Raw genomic sequence first — 23,579 nt, 5'->3', positions numbered from 1 at the left:
GGTGTAAATGAAAATGTGTTTTCAGTCAACTTCAGTCAAATAAGGGTTAAATAAATAAAATCATGATACCAAAAGTAAATAACAGCAATCTATATTTTTAAAAGCATGCGAGTCTCATCATCGAGCAAAATAACAGGACTACACTTGATTTAGGCTACATTATTGCATGCTAAATGTTTCTGATCATGACTAGGTCAGATCGCGTAAATAAAAGTTTAGGCGTTGATGTCGGCAACAACTTTCAGATATAGAAAAAAGTGGAATAAAGTTGGCGAGATGCGAATGTTGGCCGAAAAACTTCTTGATTTGAAAGGTGTATACAATGGCTTGTGAAAGTATTCACCCCCTTGGCATTTTTCCTATTTTGTTGCCTTACAACCTTTTTGGGGATTTGTATCATTTGATTTACACAACATGCCTACCACTTTGAAGATGCAAAATATGTTTTATTGTGAAACAAACAAGAAATAAGACAAAAAAACTTGAGTGTGCATAACTATCCCCCCCCCCAAAGGTCAATACATTGTAGAGCCACCTTTTGCAGCAATTACAGCTGCAAGTCTCTTGAGGTATGTCTCTATAAGCTTGGCACATCTTGCCACTGGGATTGTTGCCCATTCTTCAAGGCAAAACTGCTCCAGCTCCTTCAAGATGGATGGGTTCCGCTGGTGTACAGCAATCTTTAAGTCATACCACAGATTCTCAATTGGATTGAGGTCTGGGCTTTGACTAGGCCATTCCAAGACATTTAAATGCTTCCCCTTAAACCACTCGAGTGTTGCATTAGCAGTATGCTTAGGATCATTGCCCTGCTGTGGCACCATATTCTTTCCATTTTTTAATAATGGATTTAATGGTGCTCTGTGGAATGTTCAAAGTTTCGGATCCTTTTTTTTAACCCGACCCTGATCTGTACTTCTCCACAACTTTGTCCCTGACCTGTTTGGAGAGCTCCTTGATCTTCATGGTTCCGCTTGCTTGGGGGTGCCCCTTGCTTACTGGTGTTGCAGACTCTGGGGCTTTTCAGAGCAGGTGTATATATACTGAGATCATGTGACAGTTCATTCGACACTTAGATTGCACACAGGTGAACTTAATTTAACTAATTATGTGACTTCTGAAGGTAATTGGTTGCACCAGATCTCATTTAAGGGCTTCATAGTAAAGGGGGTGAATACACACCACTTTTCCGTTATTCATTTATTACATATTTTTTAAACAAGCAATTTTTTTAATTTCACTTCACCAATTTGGATTATTTTGTGTATGTCCAGTACATGAAATCCAAATAAAAATCAATTTAAATGACAGGTTGTAATGCAACATAATAGGAAAAACACCAAGGGGGATGAATACTTTTGCAAGGCACTGTAGGTAACCATATACCTTTTAATGTATTTGAATGTTTTTTAATATAATTTATTTTCCTTTTTTGTTTGTAATGATAATACAATAAATTATTATAAAAAATGTTACAATTTAATAGCACGTGTGGGAGCCAATCAGGTAGGTTGATTGTGGTGTTGGAGCAGTAGAGCTACAATACCAGTGACTTGTGTATAGTTATAGCACCATCCCTGATCTCCTATGGTTGCTGGAAGAAAAGGCACAGTGGTGTTGGAGAGCTACACATACAATAGCAATAGCCAGAGTACAGCAATAGCAATTGCTTGTGACGTCTCATGACGTTACAGTTCTACACTATCAACCACACCACAGGCCCCATACTGCAAGTGAAGCCATGATTCACAGGCATGGGTTTATACAGAGAACAAACACTTTGATAAAGCACTGCGTCTTCCTCGGGTTAACATGGAAGATACGACAGCACTATGATTCCTACATTTCTTCTCTGCGTTGGTTGGATGGCGATCCTGCTGTGTATTCCTGAATGCTAATACTTTGGGAAGAAAGCAGATCTGATGTTCTACAGGCTAGGTTTCTGTATAAGCACTTTGTGACATCTGCTGGTGTAAAAAGGGCTTTATAAATAAATTAGATTGACTGAAATTTGATTGATGTTCCTCTGACAGATTTGGGCTAGGGGCGGAGCGACTGCATCCTGCATCCTCTCCGTTACCACATTGATTTGTTCTCTATTGAATTTACAATCAAGGGATGCTGAAAAGGACAGCGAGATGAGGGAAACTCTGCACTAACAGTCTGACATCAAATTAGGTCGAATGGAGCCGATAGAACACGTATGTAAATGATTTAATAATTATTCTCTTGATGGAGAGAACAACGAAACAATGTTCTCTAAATGTATTCAATAAGGGGCTGTAACAAATTGATGAGAATTCCAAAGACCACAACCAAAGTGTTTCCAATTGCATTGTCTTGTATTTCTCTACACTGATCATTGTTGTTTTCTGTAACAGGAAGTGGCCCACTGTGTATGATGATGTCATATCACTGAGCATGTCTTTCATTGAAAATTCAGACACCTTGTATGAATCACAGTGGCTATGTTTAATGCATACAACTTTAAGTGAGTTAATTAGAGATGGTAGAGGTTGACTCACCGTAGCTGACAAAGGTAGACTAACCAACATAACATCATCATACATAGCGAGTTGACTTCCTGCTTATAGACATGAACAATAATAGGATGTTGGTGAGAAGCCTTTAGGACTCACCGTGGCTGTTGCACCGTGATGTCTCCACCAGCCTGTTGTCCTGGTCGTAACACACCATGGCCTGGTAGCGGTAGCCCTGGCCACACTCCTTGATGTCCCCCTGGACCTTCATGCCCAGCTGGCCCTCCACGCGCCCACCCTCAGGCAGGATGCAGTCCGACCAGTTCCCCACGGGCTGGGCGTTGTACTTGTTACAGGGGCAGTACTGGATCTCACTGAGGGGGTAGACCTGGTTGTTCTTACACTGGTCTTGCTTTTTGCTCTTTCCTGGGAAGAGTGAAGGGAGGACAGGCGATCAATAAAAATGGATATGCAGTCGGCCTATGTCTGATTCACAGCTCCGGGCCTGCCGGAGAACAGCACATGCCGACTGGTCATCGTTTGAACTGGTGAGAGCCCAGAATGAGGTCATTCCGCATTGGCTGCCAAATGATCTGGCCAGAATTGAAATGAACGTTTTAAAAAGCCGGTATCCTGGATCCAGATTAAGGATAGAGATGATCATATATGTTTTTACTCTATCTCCACTATCTTGGACCAGGTGAAAACGCAACATGAACATATTTGTTTGAACCATGTGAAAATATTTGTTTTTTCTATAAGAGTCACTTCTAGCAACATGAGCTTATCCTGAAGAATCTGAAGAATCCCAGGGTCCTATAGACTTATCCTATATAATCCTTTAGGCTATACATTCAACTGACCTCAAGGCATACCATGGAGGGCACTTACCATGGAGTGTCCCAAATGAGATTTGTGACACCGGCATCCAACTAAGCAGTGATACTGTCTCACTCGCTCTGGAAACGTAACATCAAAGTCATGTCAAGTACTTAAGTCTCTTTAGGTAGAAAGCTGCTCTTAACAGAGCTACAGGATCAGATGAAATAGGATCTAACCCTCATACTAACCTTAACCATTAAGGGGATGAAAGAAATTCAAATATCCGAGCCTGTATCAGTATTTAGGGATGACTTCTACTGTACTTGCAAGCTGTGGCCAAATACAGACTCCAGTCACATTGTGTCCCTCCAGAGACAAAGAGGACTACGTTAGTTAGTTTACTGTACTTGTACAGCCTACTCCAGTCCACTCAGAGACAAAGAGGACCAAGTTAGTTAGTTTACTGTACTTGTACAGCCTACTCCAGTCCACTCACCCACTAGCATCCTCTTGCGGGTCTTGACGCCCACACAGTCCTGTGTACAGGAAGAGAACTTGGACCAGGTGGTTAGCTGGCAGTCGTCCTGGCATGGGAGCTGGCAGGGCTGGGTCAGAGAGGGCATGGAGCTGGCAAACTTCAGACATGCTCCCATGTCCGCTTGACCCCCGTCTTGCTTCCGGCATGAGACAGCTATAGAAAGAAAGAAAGAAAGAAAGAAAGAAAGACAGAAAGAAAGAAAGACAGAAAGAAAGAAAGAAAGAAAGAAAGACAGAAAGACAGAAAGACAGAAAGAAAGAAAGAAAGAAAGAAAGAAAGAAAGAAAGAAAGAAAGAAAGAAAGAAAGAAAGAAAGAAAGAAAGAAAGAAAGAAAGAAAGGAGAATGATGTGGGGGTGGAGGTTGGGATGGTGTGAGGCAGGAAGCTTTGGTTACATGTTGACCACTTTTTATTGCTGGCCCAATCTCATTTGGCTAATGCACTTTGGCTGCATTTGGAAGTAAACACAACAGTCCCATCACAGGTGATCAAGACCTGAAAGAGTTTTAAGTGATGATTAACCTACAGTACTGTCACTGTGGGATCTGGAATGACTCCTTGCTAGGTGGTGTGACTCACTATATTGCATTCCAAATTGCACCGTATTTCCGGTAGTGATCTAGTCCAAATTAGTGCACAACGTAGGGAATAGGGTTCAATTTCATGCGCACTCTGTCTCTGGTTCTCTCAGTTAGAAACACACACAGAGGTGAGAACAAGGGTAAGTGATGAAACTGAACATAGTGTAATGTCTATTGACTTTCCCACCCAAACAGACCAGATAGCATTGAGTGAGGAGGAGTAAGAGCTCCGTATTGAATTGTCTCTCCACCTGCGTCAATTTCTACACATATACCATTACAGGTAATGGGGCCTAATGTGGAGTGTGAAGACGAAGATTGAAAAGTGCTCATCATCTGATCAGATAATGGCCTTCTACCATCGTCAAGATGCTAATAGAGGTCTGGTGCAAGGAGTGGAAGAAGAACTCTCTGCCTTCAATTCACTGACTGTCGCCATTTTGTGAATTGAAGTCAGATAGATGCATTGTTGCCACGCTATGTGAAGCTCAACACAAAGCAATCCACTGGAATGGACATTTTGTGTTTGAACCTTAATGTAAATAATCCACGCCTGGTACGGCTAGAGGGAAGAGGTTTGGATAGAGGTTTGGATAGAGGTTATTTCACCTTCACATCCTCCTCTGAGTCCCAGTGTAACATCTAGAAGGAGATGAAAGATGCATGCAGCCCAAGGTGTTACTTTGATGCCTCACTCCCCTCTCACACGCTCTTTCAGGGAGTCGGACGGATACACTTGATCACATCAACAATCCCACACACTTCCTCAGTCACATGCATAGTACCATGCAAGTTAAAGGCAAGTTAAATCAAGCGCAACTCTAATATTTGAAAGTATTTGAAAGACTGTACGAATGCGACCAAGTCTGAACCCTTAGAAGTGTCTGTATCTACCTGTATCCAATAGTTACCAGATTATGGGTAGTCTCTCGTGTCTTTTCTACTATTTCCGTCAGTACAGATTTGAACACTTCGTCCCCAGAATTAAATGGAGTAGCTAGTGCATGCAATATTTTGTTGCTCACCTCTAGCCTGCAGCCCAGGCCCACAGGTCTCCACAGCTCCAGGACTGTCCTGACGCACGGACCAGGGAACCAACTGGCATCGCCGCCACTTGTGTGTCTTCCACCTGCAATACAAGAAACAGAACACAGCTCAGTCATCTTGAGAGTCAAAGTCTTGCTCTACACTCAGAGAAAAAAGGGTTCCAAAAGGGTTCTTTGGCTGTCCCCACAGGATAACCATTTTTGGTTCAGGTATAACCCTTTTGGGTTTCATTTAAATTCTCTGTGCAAAGAGTTATACATGGAACTCAAAAGGGTTCAACCTAGAACCAAAAATGGTTCTTCAAAGGGTTCTCCTATGGGGACAGCTGAATAACCATTTTAGGTTCCAGATAGCACCTTTTTTTCTAAGATAGTAGTTAACTTGACTCCTCTTTAGTCAAGAGAGACTACATAGTGAGTAGAGTGGTTTTGGATGGTGATGGAGCCTTACCTGTATCCCAGACAGACAGACGGCACCTCACAGTCTCTCTCCTGAGCCAACACCTCCGGACAGTCCTGTCCCCCATTGGCCGGCAGCTGGATGATGATGCGTTTCCTGTTCTGTTTCCTTTTCGTGTTGCCGCCTTATAAGAACCAATAGAAAAGCACTTTATTCACACACTGTGTCCCAATCAATAGACAGAGACAATAACAGCAGCACTCAAGCAACTTCCATTGGGCCTGGAAGTGTAAAATGATTATGATGAATGCCTGTTACGTACTTGAGTAATGGAAATCACAGGTCCTTGAAAAGGTCCTTGTAAAACAAGTGGGTTTTGTTTGCTGTTGACTTTTAGCAGCTGTGTCACATTAGCTGTGTCACATTGTTAAAAAGTAGAGACGCAGAGCTACAAAATGGTATAACATACACCGCATTTTTTGAGGAACAATAGGAAAGTAAATTCTGCTTTGAAAGTTGATAAACTTGTAAACTCACTTTTGAGAAAATGGCCTTTGAATGTTTTGGTACCTACTGGAGACCTCTCCTTTGTCTACACCCATTCAGCATTGTTCACACCCTCTTAAGCCAGCCCCACCCATCTCTTTAAGGATTCACGTGAGGTCATGTGCTAAACAGTGAGAAGTAAAAATTTAGATTAAAAGTGGAGAAAGTTGTAGCTTACAATAAGGAAAAATTCCAGGTAAACAGAAAGTGTCCAGAAATTTTTTTTTATAAAAACATTTTTTTACATTCAAACGGCTCTCCTATGAAGTTGGGACTTCTGACATACGCCTAGTTTCCTGGAACGGGTCACATATCTAGGCTATATACAGTACAGGCAGTAATCCATATCTCTATCAGGATCATATTACAGTGGCCATATCCATGTTGCAATGTAGGATCCATAGAGATAGCTAGCTGCAGTAGATAGAGATAGATACTGTATTTATATGGTAGGATCTGTTCTCATTGGAGAAGGATAAATCCATGACCATATACTCAGAGTAAAGCCAGATGACCTGTGTGCCAAATGTGAAATAATACCAGCAAGATTACTAGCAGAGACAGATTAAAGGATAGAAGACTAGGAAAACAAGCCAAGGGACTGTTCTTTAGACTCTATAAAGTATTGCTTAGCAGATGTTTCTGTAGAGTAATCATGTCAAGTATTTCATGAATATAACACTCACTCCGGGGAAATGGAAATCTCAGAAACATGTATCCTAACAAGTGTGTTCTAGCTCACAAAGAGGTTGTTGCAGTGTGGGCAAATTGCTTCATAAATGGCGCAGCACTTTTTGCTTATTAGCTGCATTTGTGCTAGTTCTTCATATAGAAAAATGTTGCCAAGCAACAATGCTTGGTTCCTGTTAGGGTTCTGAGTTAGCTAATTATTTTCTCAGCTCAAACTGAAACATTTGATGAGGAGAAGAGGAACCATTCCATAACGGTGCAAGTGTTTTGTTTATCAGATTTGTCGGGCCTGTTGAAACCAGAAAGCACTTAATGACAGACCCACTATTATTTAGCATTCTCTGTTGTAATAAATTCCTTCAAATGCTTTGAAGCGCGTGCTCTTCTCAAAACCACATGGCATAGGCTACATCTCTTGAGCATTTTTGCCATGGACAGACTGCTCTGTATCTCTGTGTACTGTAATCTATACTTGAGAATAATAGGCTGTACCTGCTTGGCATATTGTACATCTCTTGACTTAATTGCATTTTTGCCATAAACAACAAACAATATATGTGTGTACTTGAATGTGTTGAGAGGCTGTACATTGTTTTATATCTGTGTATTCTTGAGAATGTTGAAAAGGCTAGTAGGTACCTGCTTTGCATATGGCAGGGCAGGCGCTCCAGTCGCTGTAGGGGGTGACGAAGCAGTCTCTTTTACATGGCAGGAGGCAAGGCCTGACTGTCTCAGGACGAATACTCTCCGGACACCTGAAATTACATGAAATCACATCATCTAGATCACGTGTCAAACTCATTCCACGGAGGGCCGAGTGTCTCCAGGTTTTCGCTCCTCCCTTGTACTTGATTGATGAATTAAGGTCACTAATTAGTAAGGAACTCCCCTCACCTGGTTGTCTAGGTCTTAACTGAAAGGAAAAAAACTAAAACCAGCAGACACTAGGCCCTCCATGGAATGAGTTTGACTCCCCTGTGCTGGATGCATATGCACAGACACATGATAGAGGCAAAATAACCCTACTGCGCTGTGCTCAGCTGGGGATGGGGTGCTTGAGTGGTCAAAATCTAAATGTGTCGACATGTGTAAATATACCGCTTCTGTTAACGAATGCATATTTGTCTGGTCAAAATAATATCACCGCTTCCAGTATATATCAATACGGGGTCATTGGTTTTAGGGCTGCAGATTGAGCCCCTACTGTACATTGCTTTGAATATTACATCCCCCCCTGTAACAGTGTTAACTTGTTCATGTTCTAAATGGTAATGAACTCATTAGCATATCATACCCGTTTCAGTCATGACATTATACGATTTCATTATTTGATATCACGGTATATTAGTATATCGTCCCAAACCTAGTGGGCGCGTTAAGTTATGTGTCATGTATTAAGTGATAGTAGTTCAGCAGCTGTAACTATGAGCAGCATTGTGCGCTAGTGTGAAGTGGTAGCTGGGTAAAATAAAACCCTGGATGGGAGAATCAGAAACTGCCGGAATAAAACTGTCCGAGGCTCATTTCCATACCCAGCATGGGATCTAGCCCGTCCCCAGTCAGCCTAGTAGCTCCAGCTCATCCTGCCAGAATAATGCTTCTATTAAAGCTGAATAAATAAATAGATAATTCAATATAATTCATGTCCCTAAGATGCCCTAGGGGTGGTAGGGAGGGAGAACCCAGATGCTTTAGAACAAATGTCTGGAACCTAGGCAGAAACCTGTCAGGGAACCCATCAGCTTACAGCTATGCAGCCAGTCAGACAGTGGTAACAATAGGATTTTGTTCCTTCCATGGACAGATACTGGGACAAATGCTCTGTGCTTTGGTGCTTTGATTTATGCTTAGCAAAGGCTTATTGAACCCTGCATACATATTATGCCAAATCAGCATAAGCATAACCGTTCTAGTCACATTTACTTTCTGTAATTTGCTTAAACAAAAATATTCCTCTCTCACTTTACACAAATATAATATTCATATACTACTTATATTGGTATTCAGTTATTTTTCTGAAGGAAAAACTTTTACTCTTACAACTTTGGGTGCTTAAAAAGCGCTATATACTGTAAATACCATGTATTATTATTATTTTGACTTTGAAGGTGGAACTCTTACTTAGAAAAAATAAACTCTTATTTTGACGGAAAGACTCTTACTTTTTGGGTGGCACCTGTCCCACATTGACCCGTACACAGATGACCTTCCGTGTCTGCATCCCCACAGAGCACGAGGAGTCCCCTCCCCCAACTCCGGCCCGAGCCCCTGTGGAGTTGGCAGAGGGGACCGAGGTGTCCTCGATACACTGTCCCCAGGGCCCTGTCTGCCAGTGGTACACAGTACAAGGGTGGTCGTTGCAGCTCCGCACCTCTTGGAGAGCACTGCTGTTGGGGCACTGGACCCCGCCTGTCAAACACACAACAACCAAATGATCAATCAATCAAACATATCTATAAACCCCAACAGCAGTTGTCAAAAAAGACCCCAAAGAGGAAGCAGAAGCACAAACACCACATTCAAATACAGGAGATACTAATGGGGAACCCTAATAAATACAAATTCTCAGTTACATGAGTGTGGTTTGCCTTGATTTGCTGGGAACAAGACAGCTCAGCCAATAGGGTTTAATCGCTAAGCTTCGTAAGTTGCACTGACTGTTGATCCTGAGCTGACAATGTTGTCATCTTATCATAACGAGGAAGTGAGTAAGTTAAGCTGTTTGTCTCTGATCATCCAAGCCTTCTCCACTTCCATTCAATTGATCCATCTGTGTCTTGTGCTCTAAAGATTAACTTCTCTTTTTGGTTCCACTCATTGGGTTAAAAACATTAGTACAGCAGTGTCAGAGCTAAATAAACCAATATTGTCCCTTGGGGGAAAGCAGTCATGGAGATGGAGACAACGGAGATGAGTTGACCCGGGGTCTGACAGTATCTTGGACACCAGGTGGACCACATGTGACCCCTTTCCACCCCTACCACAGATCATTGTCATGTGTGTGTGTTGTATCTGTGTGTGTGTGACCCTTAACCACCCCTCACCACGATGGGATGTCAGACATTAGCAGGCTCTGTCACGCTGGGAAACCAGACCCCCGAAGGGAAGGTCAACCATCACCAATCAATGCGATCCAGTGGCCAATCAATGAGATCCACCAGCCAATGAAAGTGAAGGACATAACCACCGCGATCCTCCATTCAATGCTGGAGAAGGACTAAGATCAGCCAATCATTGGTGGAGCAGGGGAAAACTGATGAAGCTTACATAAGGAAATGCTTCTGTCTTCAAAAGCCACACAGTGAAGATATATAATTGACCTCTGTAGCCCCTTTGGGAGCATGTCCTTCAATGGGTCATTCCTAAAGGATGCTATTGACTTTTTTCCTCCAAGAGACATTAGTTAGTCAGGTATGTTGTGTCATTATTAGTACTATGGTTAATTAATGACGTTGTAAAGATGTATTTGAATGTTTCAGTGTTACTAATAAAACAATTGAACTCTGACTCAGTGTGGATGATTGAATATCTGCTTTGCTGGTAGTGCCATTATTTTCTTTACAAGTCTTGTAAAAGGTCTCTAACCATAAAAATCATGCAGAGGTTATATTATGTTTTCTTACATCCTTTACAATAAAGTACCTCCTTTGCCTCCATGTTACGTTACAGAGCTCTTCGTGTCAAAGTCCCTATAACCTTTCACGACATGTAAAACAAGGCCAAGTCTCCTTACAGTTGTTATTAACAGAACTGAAACTAGTGGGTCAAGCTACCCCAGCTAATACTTTGTGATATTACGAGAGTGTCCTAACATGGCCTGTTGTAATTACTCTACGGGCTCAACCCCACTTCTCCCTGAGCTGCAATTACCCAGTTGTTATTATTCTGCTATTTTCTCCAATTGACTGCAAAATGCTCTCTCTACTCCCTGAGAGTCTAACTTGAGATCACCACACCACTTGAATTTTGGCACAAGGCAAAACATTTTACCAATTCATAATTTATGCTTCTCTCAAGTTAGGATTCGGGCCTGAATTGGGAGGTCTTCAATCAGCGTGTGTGATTACAGATGTTCAGTAGAGATGTAGGACGACACTCAGTCCACACCTGGCATCTGCCACACACACACACACGCAGATGCAGACACAGACACACGCACAAGCACTTACACACACCGCTTGTCGTTTGTCCTGGACAGTGTCTGTCTGCTGAGGGATAGGAAGGCTGATAAATGAAGCAAGGCATTCAGCCTGATTCTCTTTCTGCAGTGACGACGGAGTTACTGTCATCCCCATGTCAGATCATACTAGTATTCACAATGTAGAAAGTCTGTCTGCCTCTCTCTCTCTCTCTCTCTCTCTCTCTCTCTCTCTCTCTCTCTCTCTCTCTCTCTCTCTCTCCTGCGTGGATATTTTGAATATGCCACCGACAGACATTGAATGCGTTTATATGCCCCGCAATAATTCGATATTAAACTGATTATGGCACTAGGCAGATTATGCAATAGTCATGTAAATACCTCACTCTGCATTTCTGAATCGGCGTCAGGTCAAAATCAAAGTAAGCATACGCCTAATTAAACCACCTGCTTTTCTGAGCAATCTTTCAAATGATTAGGACGCATACAGTAAACACCTTAATCGGTGTTCCAGCTGTGTATTTGATCTGCGGATGTGCTAGCACCAGCCGAGAGCCTCCCTCTTTAGCGCGAGTGAAGTGTGTTCGGAACAACTGAATGTATGCCTCATAAGAAGTCGTTTTCACATAAATACTTTATATGTCCGAACCCAGAATCAAGTACATTTCCAAGAAATAACCTGGTGGAACGTTTATTTTGATTGCCGATTTTCTGCAATTATCAGAGTGTCATCAGGTAGCCTGATTTCAGATATGTCCAAGTAAACAAGATTATTAGGGAAATCGTTCTTCTACCTAAGCATGTAAACATTTTAATCAAACTATTATATTAATCTGACTATCCACAATGTCTTGCTATGGTCCAGTGGAGGATATCTACTAGAACTGTTAAAATCATAGCAGACTATAAAATAGACTATAACATGCTAATCTACTGCCAGGCAATCACACACCCTAGAGTGGGTTGTATAGAGATGGGTTCTCAGGTCGTGACTGGCAGCTTAGACGGTAAGACTCTAACCCAGAGGCACTTGTTCCATTACTGACCAGACTCCCTCTTCCACACTTCTCTTCTCCTTAGGGTTTCAGTCTCCTCTCGTTAAGGTTTCAGACAGCACTTACAGTAACACTAAGGAATTCTTTTTACTAGCACTGCGCTGTTGAGGGTCAGTACAAGTTTTACATAGTACAAGCATAACATTATGCTGAGCAGGCAGTGAGGGGAAATAGATTGGTACGCAGGTAGCCATATATCGACTACAAACATCGACTTATAACATCTACAGGGCTGAGTAACTCCATCTATGGGAACACTGCATTCTAAGGGCATAGGAAATGATAGTACCGAAGAGTGCAGGAACCTTGGGCACCTGCGATAGACCTTAAAGGAAGGTAAACGCAAAGTTGTTAGGATTGTTTTGGAACCACCCATACATTTGTGAAATGTGCAATAAAGAATACTATGCACTAGGGCTCCAAGCACTTCACAACGCTCAGATTCTTTGAGCCTAAACATTGAAAATGTAGCTCTAGAGAGTTGTACAGCCATATATCCTACAGTATTCAAGCTTGTTATTCCTTGTGGCTATGTCACATCACACAACCTTACCCTGCATCACAGTAACCCAGGCTACAACCTGAGCAGTCGCTGTGGAGGAGGAACACACAGAATAATTTATACTATTTGGCTGTTGGAACATAGAAGAGAGGCAGAGAAAAGCAAAGACTGAGGGCATGGCTGAAATGCTTGCTTCAGCAGCCTCATATGAGATACCAGATACTCTCCTGCATGCTGTGCAGACCTGGGATCAAATGAAGAAAATTTTATCTTTCCAATATTTTAGCTGCACATGATTGAGCTCATCTGGTGCAACAGAACCAATAGAAAAGTGAAAACCCTGTCCAGCTGCATGCACTACAGACAGGCTCTATCAATCATCAATGTACTTGAAAGAAAACAGATACTATTTGAACCACGGTCTGATGCTGTGTGGCCTGGTCCCAGATCAGTTAGTGCGGTCTTGCCAACTCCCATAGGTCAACTCCTATGTTTGGCATGACAACAACCATATGAGTCAGCTGTACGACACAGACAGGTCTGGGACCAGGTCTGATGCTGTGCGTTGTGTGATTGTAGTCTCACCTTCCCCAGCGCTGTAGGCCAGTACAGAACGTGCTCTCATCTGCCTTCCCTCTGTGTTCTTCCCGGAGCAGGTGTGTGAGCACAGGGACCAGGTGGTCCAGGGACTGAGGACACAGTCCTTGGGGCAAGGCACCTCACAGATGACGGGCATGGGCAGGATGGCATCACGGCATAACTGGCGGTCCACATACTCACCTGGAGGCACAGGGAGACAGGAGACACAGTATGAGGCTAGCTGAGGATACTTACGATGTGAAGGTGTCCATATCTGTTACATACACATACAATACAATACACAGTCCGTATCATGTGTCGATATCATCCACAAAATCACATTGCAAAATCAGATCTGGTGCATTTGTTCACATAGACACCTAGCTCTCGAGTGGCGCAGCGGTCTAAGACACTGCATCGCTAGAGGCGTCACTACAGACCCTGGTTTGATCCTGGGCTGTATCACAACCGGCCGCAATCGGGAGTCCCATAGGGCGGGGCACATTTGGCCCAGTGTCGTCCTGGTTAGGGTTTGGCTGGTGTAGGCCGTCATTGTAAATTTATTCTTAACTGACTTCCCTAGTAAATAAAGGTTCAATAAAAATAAATAAATTAAACCCAGATATTGGTTATGTAAGGAGAGAGGGAGTTTAACAGACAAACCTATAAGAGTACACAAACCACATACAACACTTGTCCACATGTTCACCAAGTCTGAAGGGAAAATACTCATTGGGTATTACAATAAATGTTTACACCATCATGAAAGATTGGTTCGCTTTCTCAGACAAACAAGCAGGCAGACGACAGAGCCATCAGACATGAGGGAGCAAGCCGGGGGAATTAAAACTTATTTCAAAACAAGAACATATGAGTTAAAGTGGATATTTGCACCAATTTAAATTCAAATTCAGGCAGTAGGGCATTAGTTTAATCTTTTACTCATGACTTTGACAGCGTACATGGAATAGAAATGTGCTCATATCCAAATGACTGCATCTCTAATGCATAAGCTAGCTGGATAAAACCTTGTGTATCTCCAACTGTGCCACACAGACATTAAGACAACAGATACTGAATCATTGTCATCTTTTTTTAATGACTTTTTTTTTATTAACCCATCCACCAACACCATCTTCGGAGGACAAATCTCTTTTTAGTTTTTTTTAAAGCTTTTCTGCTACATATACATATATTATACATACACATTTTGCATACACATTTTACATACATGGTACTTTTATATAAAGCAGTCACATTACAATAATACATTACCAAACATAAACTCTTTAATCCCGCCCCTCAGCCACTCTCAGACCATCCCACCTATCACCATAGACCACCCTCGTTTGGTTTCCATGTGACATATATTTTTTAATTGTGCTGTTTTACATTTTGAACCTTTCTAATCTTATAGTGTCCACAGATTTTTATTTACCTTCATTTAACCAGGCAAGTCAGTTAAGAACAAATTCTTAGATTGTGAGCTAAAGATGAAAACCTTTCCTACGAGTATTAATATACTATTTATTGATCGACATTGGCCTTCCAAATCTCCCAACACTGCTATTTGTAAGGTTCATTTTAAGTGAATGTAGTGACTTTTTTAACCATTCCTGAACCTGTGACCAGAAACAAGTTACATAGTGGCAATACCAGAATAAATGATCTTGTGATTCTGTCTCTTTGCAGCAAAATCTACAGAGCTGAGAATGTTGTATGCCCAATATACAGTTGAAGTCAGAAATTTACATTTCTTGTTAACAAAATATAGTTTTGGCAAGTTGGTTATTGCATCTACTTTGTGCATGACACAAGTAATCTTTCCAACAAATGTTTACAGACAGATTATTTAACTTATAATTCACTGTATCACAATTCCAGTGGGTCAGAAGTTTACATACACTAAGTTGACTGTGCCTTTAAACAGCTTGGAAAATTCCAGAAAATGATGTCATGGCTTTAGAAGCTTCTGGCTAATAGACATAATTTGAGTCAATTAGAGGTGTGGATGTATTTCAAGGCCTACCTTCAAACTCAGTGCCTCTTTGCTTGACATCATGGGAAAATCAAAAGAAATCAGCCAAGGCCTCAGAAAATAAGACCTCCACAAGTCTGGTTCATCCTTGGGAGCAATTTCCAAATGCCTGAAGGTACCACATTCATCTGTACAAACAATAGTACACAAGTATAAACATCATGGAACCACGCAGCCGTCATACTGCTCAGGAAGGAGACGCGTTCTGTCTCCTAGAGATGAACATACTTTGGTGCAAAAAGTGCAAATCAATCCCACAACAGCAGTGAAGGACCTTGTGAAGATGCTGGAGGAAACAGGTACAAAAGTATCTATATCCACAGTAAAACGAGTCCTATATCGACATAACCTGAAAAACCGCTCAGCAAGGAAGAAGCCACTGCTCCAAAACCACCATAAAAAGCCAGACTACGATTTGCAACTGCGCATGGGGACAAAGATCATACTTTTTGGAGAAATGTTCTCTGGTCTGATGAAACAAAAATAGAACTGTTTGGCCATAATGACCATCGTTATGTTTGGAGGAAAAAGGGGGAGGCTTGCAAGCCGAAGAACACCATCCAAGCACGGGGTGGCAGCATCATGTTGTGGGGGTGCTTTGCTGCAGGAGGGACTGGTGCGCTTCACAAAATAGATGGCATCATGAGGAAGAAAAATGATGTGGAAATATTGAAGCAACATCTCAAGACATCCGTCAAGAAGTTAAAGATTGGTCGCAAATGGGTCTTCCAAATGGACAATGACCCCAAGCATACTTCCAAAGTTGTGGCAAAATGGCTTAAGGACAACAAAGTCAAGGAATTGGAATGGCTATCACAAATCCTATAGAAAATTTGTGGGCAGAACTGAAAAAGCGTGTGCGAACAAGGAGGCCTACAAACCTGACTCAGTTACACCAGCTCTGTCAGGAGGAATGAGCCAAAATTCACCCAACTTATTGTGGGAAGCTTGTGGAAGGCTACCTGAAACATTTGACCCAAGTTAAACAATTTTAAAGGCAATGCTACCAAATAATAATTGAGTGTACAGTTGTGGCCGTAAAGTTTTGAGAATGACACAAATATTAATTTTCACGGTCTGCTGCCTCAGTTTGTATGATGGCAATTTGCATATACTCCAGAATGTTGTGAAGAGTGATCAGATGAATTGCAATTAATTGCAAAGTCCCTCTTTGTCATGCAAATGAACTGACTCCCCAAAAAACATTTCCACTGCATTTCAGCCCTGCCACAAAAGGACCAGCTGACATCATGTCAGTGATTCTCTCGTTAACACAGGTGTGAGTGTTGACGAGGACAAGGCTGGAAATCACTCTGTCATGCTGATTGAGTTCGAATAACAGACTGGAAGCTTCAAAAGGAGGGTGGTGCTTGGAATCATTGTGCTTCCTCTGTCATCCATGGTTACCTGCAAGGAAACACTTGCCGTCATCATTGCTTTGCACAAAAAGGGCTTCACAGACAAGGATATTGCTGCCAGTAAGATTGCACCTAAATTAACCATTTATTGTATCATCAAGAACTTCAAGGAGAGCGGTTCAATTGTTGTGAAGAAAGCTTCAGGGTGCCCAAGAAAGTCCAGCAAGCGCCAGGACCATCTCCTAAAGTTAATTCAGCTGCGGGATCGGGGCAAAGTCATTTTCTCTGAGTCCCCTTTCCGATTGTTTGGGGTATCCGGAATAAAGCTTGTCCGGAGAAGACATGGTGAGAGCTACCATCAGTCCTGTGTCATGCCAACAGTAAAGCATCCTGAGACCATTCATGTATGGGGTTGCTTCTCAGCCAAGGGAGTGGGCTTGCTCACAATTTTGCCTAAGAACACAGCAATGAATAAAGAATGGTATCAACACATCCTCCGAGAGCAACTTCTCCCAACAATCCAGGAACAGTTTGGTGAAGAACAATGCCTTTTCCAGCATGATGGAGCACCTTGCCACAAGGCAAAAGTGATAACTAAGTGGCTCGGGGAACAAAACATCGATATTTTGTGTCCATGGCCAGGAAACTCCCCAGACCTTAATCCCATTGAGAACTTGTGGTCAATCCTCAAGAGGCGGGTGGACAAACAAAAACCCACAAATTCTGACAAACTCTAAGCATTGATTATGCAAGAATGGGCTGCCATCAGTCAGGATGTGGCCCAGAAGTTAATTGACAGCATGCCAGGGTGGATTGCAGAGGTCTTGAAAAAGAAGGGTCAACACTGCAAATATTGACTCTTTGCATCAACTTCAATAAAAGCCTTTGACACTTATGAAATGCTTGTAATTATACTTCAGTATTCCATAGTAACATTTGACAAAACTATCTAAAGACACTGAGGCAGTAGACAGTGAAAATTAATATTTGTGTCAATCTCAAAACTTTTGGCCACGACTGTATGTAAACTTCTGACCCACTGGGAATGTGATGAAAGAAATAAAAGCTGAAATAAATCATTCTCTATACTATTATTCTGACATTTCACATTCTTAAAATAAAGGGGTGATCCTAACTGACCTAAAACAGGGAATATTTACTAGGATTAAATGTCAAGAATTGTGAAAAACTGAGTTTAAATGTATTTGGCTAAGGTGTATGTAAACCTCCGACTTCAACTGTATATAGCATTCTGTTAGTGGCAAGAATTGTATATAATAATTTAAATTGAAAAATTCAAAGTGTTTTTTTGTACCAGTTCATAAACCATGTGCCATGTATCTTTCAAATATGGCAGGCAAACAAGTTCCCTACCTTCTCCCTTTTCTACTTGCCTCCTCCATTTTTGTGGTAATGCTGCAATCAGTTGGTTGTAAGTTTGGATTGAGCAGACATTCCCATATATTTTCGATAGCTGCATATGTGACATAACTCCTCCATTTCTATTCATAATATCATTAATAAATATAATAATAAAAAATAAAAAAATCCATTTAAATATTTTTTGATCAATCAGTACATCCTCTTAAGGATCTGACCCTCTTTCGCCTAAAGTGACATACACAAATCTAACTGCCTGTAGCTCAGGACCTGAAAGAAGGATATGGACACCGATCCCGTAGAGGATATTTGAGTTTAACCATAACATTTGTTGTAATATTTGTTCTATCTTTTCTGGAGGATAAAACTGACATTGTAACCAGCTTAGTACGGCTGGTTTAAGAAAGGGCGATACTTTAAACAAAATTGTATTTTCAATTGGTCAGAAATGAGAAGTTGTAATCTGTATAAAGGCAAAAAGGCAATTTTTTTAACAAAGGAGGAGCCTTTCTTAATAATCTACTGGAGAACCATTTTGGGTTTAAGTATAAAATAGTGAAGATTTTAGTGAGAGGTTTAAAGCTTTTATATTGAATAATTTTAGCCCCCCAAACTCATATTAATTATAAAAATAGGCACGTTCAATTTTGTCTGGCTTAGGGTTCCAAAGAAAGTGAAATATTTTTTGCTCATATGATTTAAAAAAAACTAGTCATCTGGATTATGCAACATGATTAGTAAGTAAGTGAACTGTAATAGGACCAAAGAGTTAATTTAATAAATGTGATTTTTTTCCATAAAAAGACAAGTAATTACCTCTCCATGGTTGCAGAATCTTATCTATTTTTGCTAACTTTCTATTGAAATTTATTGTGGTAAGTTCCTTTATATTTTCAATATGTGAATACCAAGAATGTCTGCTTCACCATCTGCCCATTTTATTGGTAAACTACAAGGTAGTGTAAACACTGTGTCTTTTAATGATCCAATACGTAATATAGTACACTTGTCATAATTAGGTTTAAGTCCAAAGAGGCTAGAAAAGTGATCAAGATCTTCAATGAGACTGTGCAGGGATCCAGATTGCGGACTTAAAGAAAAATCTTGAGTCATGGATCTACATTTATACTTTTGTTTTTATCCCCTGGATTTCTAACCCCTTGAAGTTCTTGTTGGATCTAATTTTAATAGCTAGCATTTCAATGGCCATAATAAATAGATATGGAGACAACAGACAGACTTGTTTTACTCCTCTTAAAGCTCAATACTTTCTGAGAAGTAACCATTATTTACAATTTTACATCTGGGGTTGCTGTACATAACTTTAACCCATTGTATAAGAGATTCACCGAAATTAAAGTAATCCAGGCATTTATATATAAATTCTAGTCATACTTTATCAAAGGCCTTTTCAAAATCTGCTATGAAGACCAGGCTTGGTACTGTATCTTTGATGTTCAATTGTTACAAGTAATTGCCGTATATTATCTCCAATGTATCATCCATGTAAAAAAACTTTCTGATCAGGATGAACAATATCTGGTAAAAACTTTTTTATTCTATGTTCATGCATTTCGCCAGGATTTTTGCATCACAACAGTGAAGTATAAGAGGCCTCCAGATTTTTAAATGGACTGGATCTTTATACTTACCACCTGGGTCCTGTTTTAGTAGTAATACAATCAAACCTTCTTGTTGAGTACCTGAAAGTCTACCATTTGTATAAGAGTAATTAAAACATGATAATACTGGATCTTTGAGTACATCAAAAAAGGTCTGATATACCTCTACTGGTATACCATCAAGACGTGGTGTTTTTCCAGACTGAAAATATTTAATTGCCTCAAAAAGTTCCTCTTCTGTAAGTTGGCCTTCACACAGGTCTTTCTGTAAATCTGTATATTTTGCATTATTATTATTATTAGGAAAGAAAGCTTTACATCATGTTGTGCATGTTTCACAATCTTCCATCCAATTAGCTTTATTTTTATACATTACACTTGATCGTTCTTGAGTAAGTACCTCCAATTGTTTTTCCTCTAACCTATTTTGTTCCTCTATAGTACAGTTTCCATTACCATCTACCTGCGCTGTTAATTTCTCTATTTCCTTTATTAGTCTATTCTCTTTTGACCTATACTGCTTTTGTTTCAATGATGAGCATTGTATTGAATGGCCTCTAAAAGTACATGCAAAAGCATCCAATACAATAAGGGGATCTGCTGTACCTGTGTGGTGCAGAAAAAAGTCAATTCTGAATTATTTATATACTAATGTCTTCGTTAAGAACATATTGTCATCCAATAGGCTTTGATTAAATTTCCAATATCCCCGTCCACATGGAAATTCTGTAAGAGTTATATGGAGGCCAATTCGATGGTGCTCCGATCGCATTCGTTCTCCTATTAAAACTTTTTAAAACTTTTGATGCCAGCAAGAATAAGACCAGGAAGTAGTCAAGACGGCTAGCTTGATTAAACCTTGATTAAACCATGTATATCTCACGAGGTCAGGGTTTTCAGCCTCCATATAGCCACTAGTTCTAATCTATCCATGATATTCGTGATCTCCTTAAGTGCATGAGGGGGATAGTTTGTAGTGGGATTTCTTTTACGATCCATTGAGATACTTAAAACCGTATTATAATCTCCCACCATAATAATAGATTCATTCGTTGCTTGTGAGCTCAATAGATTATTATATATATTTTAGAAGTGTGAATCATCATTATTTGGCCCATAAAGATTAATTAGCCACATCTGTTTTTGGTCCAATAGCATAATTAAAATAATCCATCTTCCTTGAGGATCTGTTTGCACAATCGGATTAAAATTTGTATTAATTAGTATAATCACCCCTTTGTCATCTTTGCGGAGGTGGAATATTCTGTCCTTGACAAATGTCCCCACATGCACACACACACGCACGCACTGACACCCACGTGCATGCGCACGCGCACACGCACACGCACACACACACACACACACACACACACACACACACACACACACACACACACACACACACACACACACATCCCTGGATCATGATGCTCTGACGTAATGTCATACATATTCTACATGTTTAATACATAACACCATTGAAGTCGGCAGAACGACTGGTACTGTATCAATAATGTTGATCACATGAAAGTCAGTAACCTGCCGTATGCATTAATACTCCATGAAAGTCAGTACCCTGCCATATGCATTAATACAGTATTATTGTTCTACCTCTCAACATGTTACATAGCTACACCAAATCTGATGAGATAGCTGTGAGCACAGGAAGCAGTATGATCCCCTCAATGTTTGCAAACTTGAATGAAAGAGTTTTCTCCAGAAGTAAACACTGGTGAGAGAGAGGAGGGGGAGAAAGAGAGCATGTGAGTGAGTGAGTGAGTGAGTGAGTGAGTGAGTGAGACCTAAGGGACAGAGAAACATATTTATCTTTTATCAGGCATCATTTCCAGGTTCATAGCCTTGTGAAATTACTTCATTTGATTTGATAGCCTGGAAACAAATACATTTAAAACATTTATGAATAACAGGCAAAATATTTGTTTTTTTATATAAGATTGAGCTAAGATCTATTTCTGGGACGTTGAAGGTCAGAATAAGGATGCCTGACCACATAAATTCTCAAAATGGATTTAGGACCATCCTAAATGGCTTAAAAAGGAAACAAACAACAACTTAGGGCTTTAAGGGATTTAGGATTTAGAGACAGTTGAGGTATTTTCAAGGTTTCATTAGGACATGAGATAGTGTTGTGGTCCTGCACCAGGACTGTATCGATCTAAATCTGTGGTACTCCACCACTACCGCCAGTCCTACCCTTCTCCTCACCCCATCCTATCGCATAACTTCCCTCTATCATGGCATGGATCTGTCCAACCCCCACCACTACCTCTTTCCTCACCCCATCTCAACCCATCCCATCACTCTTATGTCAGTCCCACTGTATCAGTGAAACCCCCACCTTTACCCCTATCCTCATCTCAACCCATCCCTCTTGTTGGTCCCACTGATCTGTATCAGTGGAAAATGCCATAGTGATGGGAAGAAGAGCTAGTGATTGTGGTATCCTGAGCCATCACTGTATTGATCTAAATCTGTGGGACGCCACCACAGCCACAACCCCCACCCTTATCCTCACTCCATCCCATACCCACCACTACCCCCATTCCATCCTCACTCCATCCCATATCCACCACAACCCCCACCCTTATCCTCACTCCATCCCATACCCACCACTACCCCATTCCATCCTCACTCCATCCCATACCCACCACTACCCCCAATCCATCCTCACTCCATCCCATACCCACCACTACCCCATTCCATCCTCACTCCATCCCATACCCACCACTACCCCCATTCCATCCTCACTCCATCCCATCCCATACCCACCACAACCCCCACCCTTATCCTCACTCCATCCCATACCCAGCATTACCCCCAATCCATCCTCACTCCATCCCATACCCAGCATTACCCCATTCCATCCTCACTCCATCCCATACCCACCACTACCCCCATTCCATCCTCACTCCATCCCATATCCACCACAACCCCCATTTCATCCTCACTCCATCCCATACCCACCACAACCCCCACCCTTATCCTCACTCCATCCCATACCCACCACTACCCCCATTCCATCCTCACTCCATCCCATACCCACCACTACCCCCATTCCATCCTCACTCCATCCCATACCCAGCATTACCCCCAATCCATCCTCACTCCATCCCATACCCACCACTACCCCCATTCCATCCTCACTCCATCCCATACCCACCACAACCCCCACCCTTATCCTCACTCCATCCCATACCCACCACTACCCCCATTCCATCCTCACTCCATCCCATACCCACCACTACCCCCATTCCATCCTCACTCCATCCCATACCCAGCATTACCCCCACCCTTATCCTCACTCCATCCCATACCCACCACTACCCCATTCCATCCTCACTCCATCCCATACCCACCACTACCCCCATTCCATCCTCACTCCATCCCATACCCACCACTACCCCCATTCCATCCTCACTCCATCCCATACCCACCACTACCCCATTCCATCCTCACTCCATCCCATACCCACCACTACCCCCCATTCCATCCTCACTCCATCCCATACCCAGCATTACCCCCACCCTTATCCTCACTCCATCCCATACCCACCACTACCCCCATTCCATCCTCACTCCATCCCATACCCACCACTACCCCCCATTCCATCCTCACTCCATCCCATACCCAGCATTACCCCCATTCCATCCTCACTCCATCCCATACCCACCACTACCCCCATTCCATCCTCACTCCATCCCATACCCACCACTACCCCCATTCCATCCTCACTCCATCCCATACCCAGCATTACCCCATTCCATCCTCACTCCATCCCATACCC

General features: G+C 41.7%; 1 protein-coding gene across 2 annotated transcripts in view; it reads right to left on the bottom strand.

Annotated features, from left to right (window-relative positions):
- LOC115175661 (thrombospondin type-1 domain-containing protein 7A) overlaps nucleotides 1–23,579 on the bottom strand; it is a 186,702-nt gene that overhangs the window by 43,312 nt on the left and 119,811 nt on the right. For both annotated transcript variants that reach the window (XM_029735072.1, XM_029735073.1), the window contains 7 exons: nucleotides 13,383–13,577; nucleotides 9,265–9,511; nucleotides 7,742–7,857; nucleotides 5,918–6,050; nucleotides 5,446–5,549; nucleotides 3,799–3,993; nucleotides 2,640–2,906 (listed from right to left, as the gene is read on the bottom strand). In XM_029735072.1, coding sequence (XP_029590932.1) covers nucleotides 2,640–2,906; nucleotides 3,799–3,993; nucleotides 5,446–5,549; nucleotides 5,918–6,050; nucleotides 7,742–7,857; nucleotides 9,265–9,511; nucleotides 13,383–13,577 — 1,257 coding nt within the window. The remainder of the gene's footprint in view (nucleotides 1–2,639; nucleotides 2,907–3,798; nucleotides 3,994–5,445; nucleotides 5,550–5,917; nucleotides 6,051–7,741; nucleotides 7,858–9,264; nucleotides 9,512–13,382; nucleotides 13,578–23,579) is intronic.

The sequence above is a fragment of the Salmo trutta genome, chromosome 36 (assembly GCF_901001165.1).
Source record: "Salmo trutta chromosome 36, fSalTru1.1, whole genome shotgun sequence".
NCBI lineage: Eukaryota > Metazoa > Chordata > Actinopteri > Salmoniformes > Salmonidae > Salmo > Salmo trutta.
The sequence above is the reverse complement of the archived record's forward strand: the minus strand, read 5'-3'. Positions and strand labels throughout refer to the sequence as shown.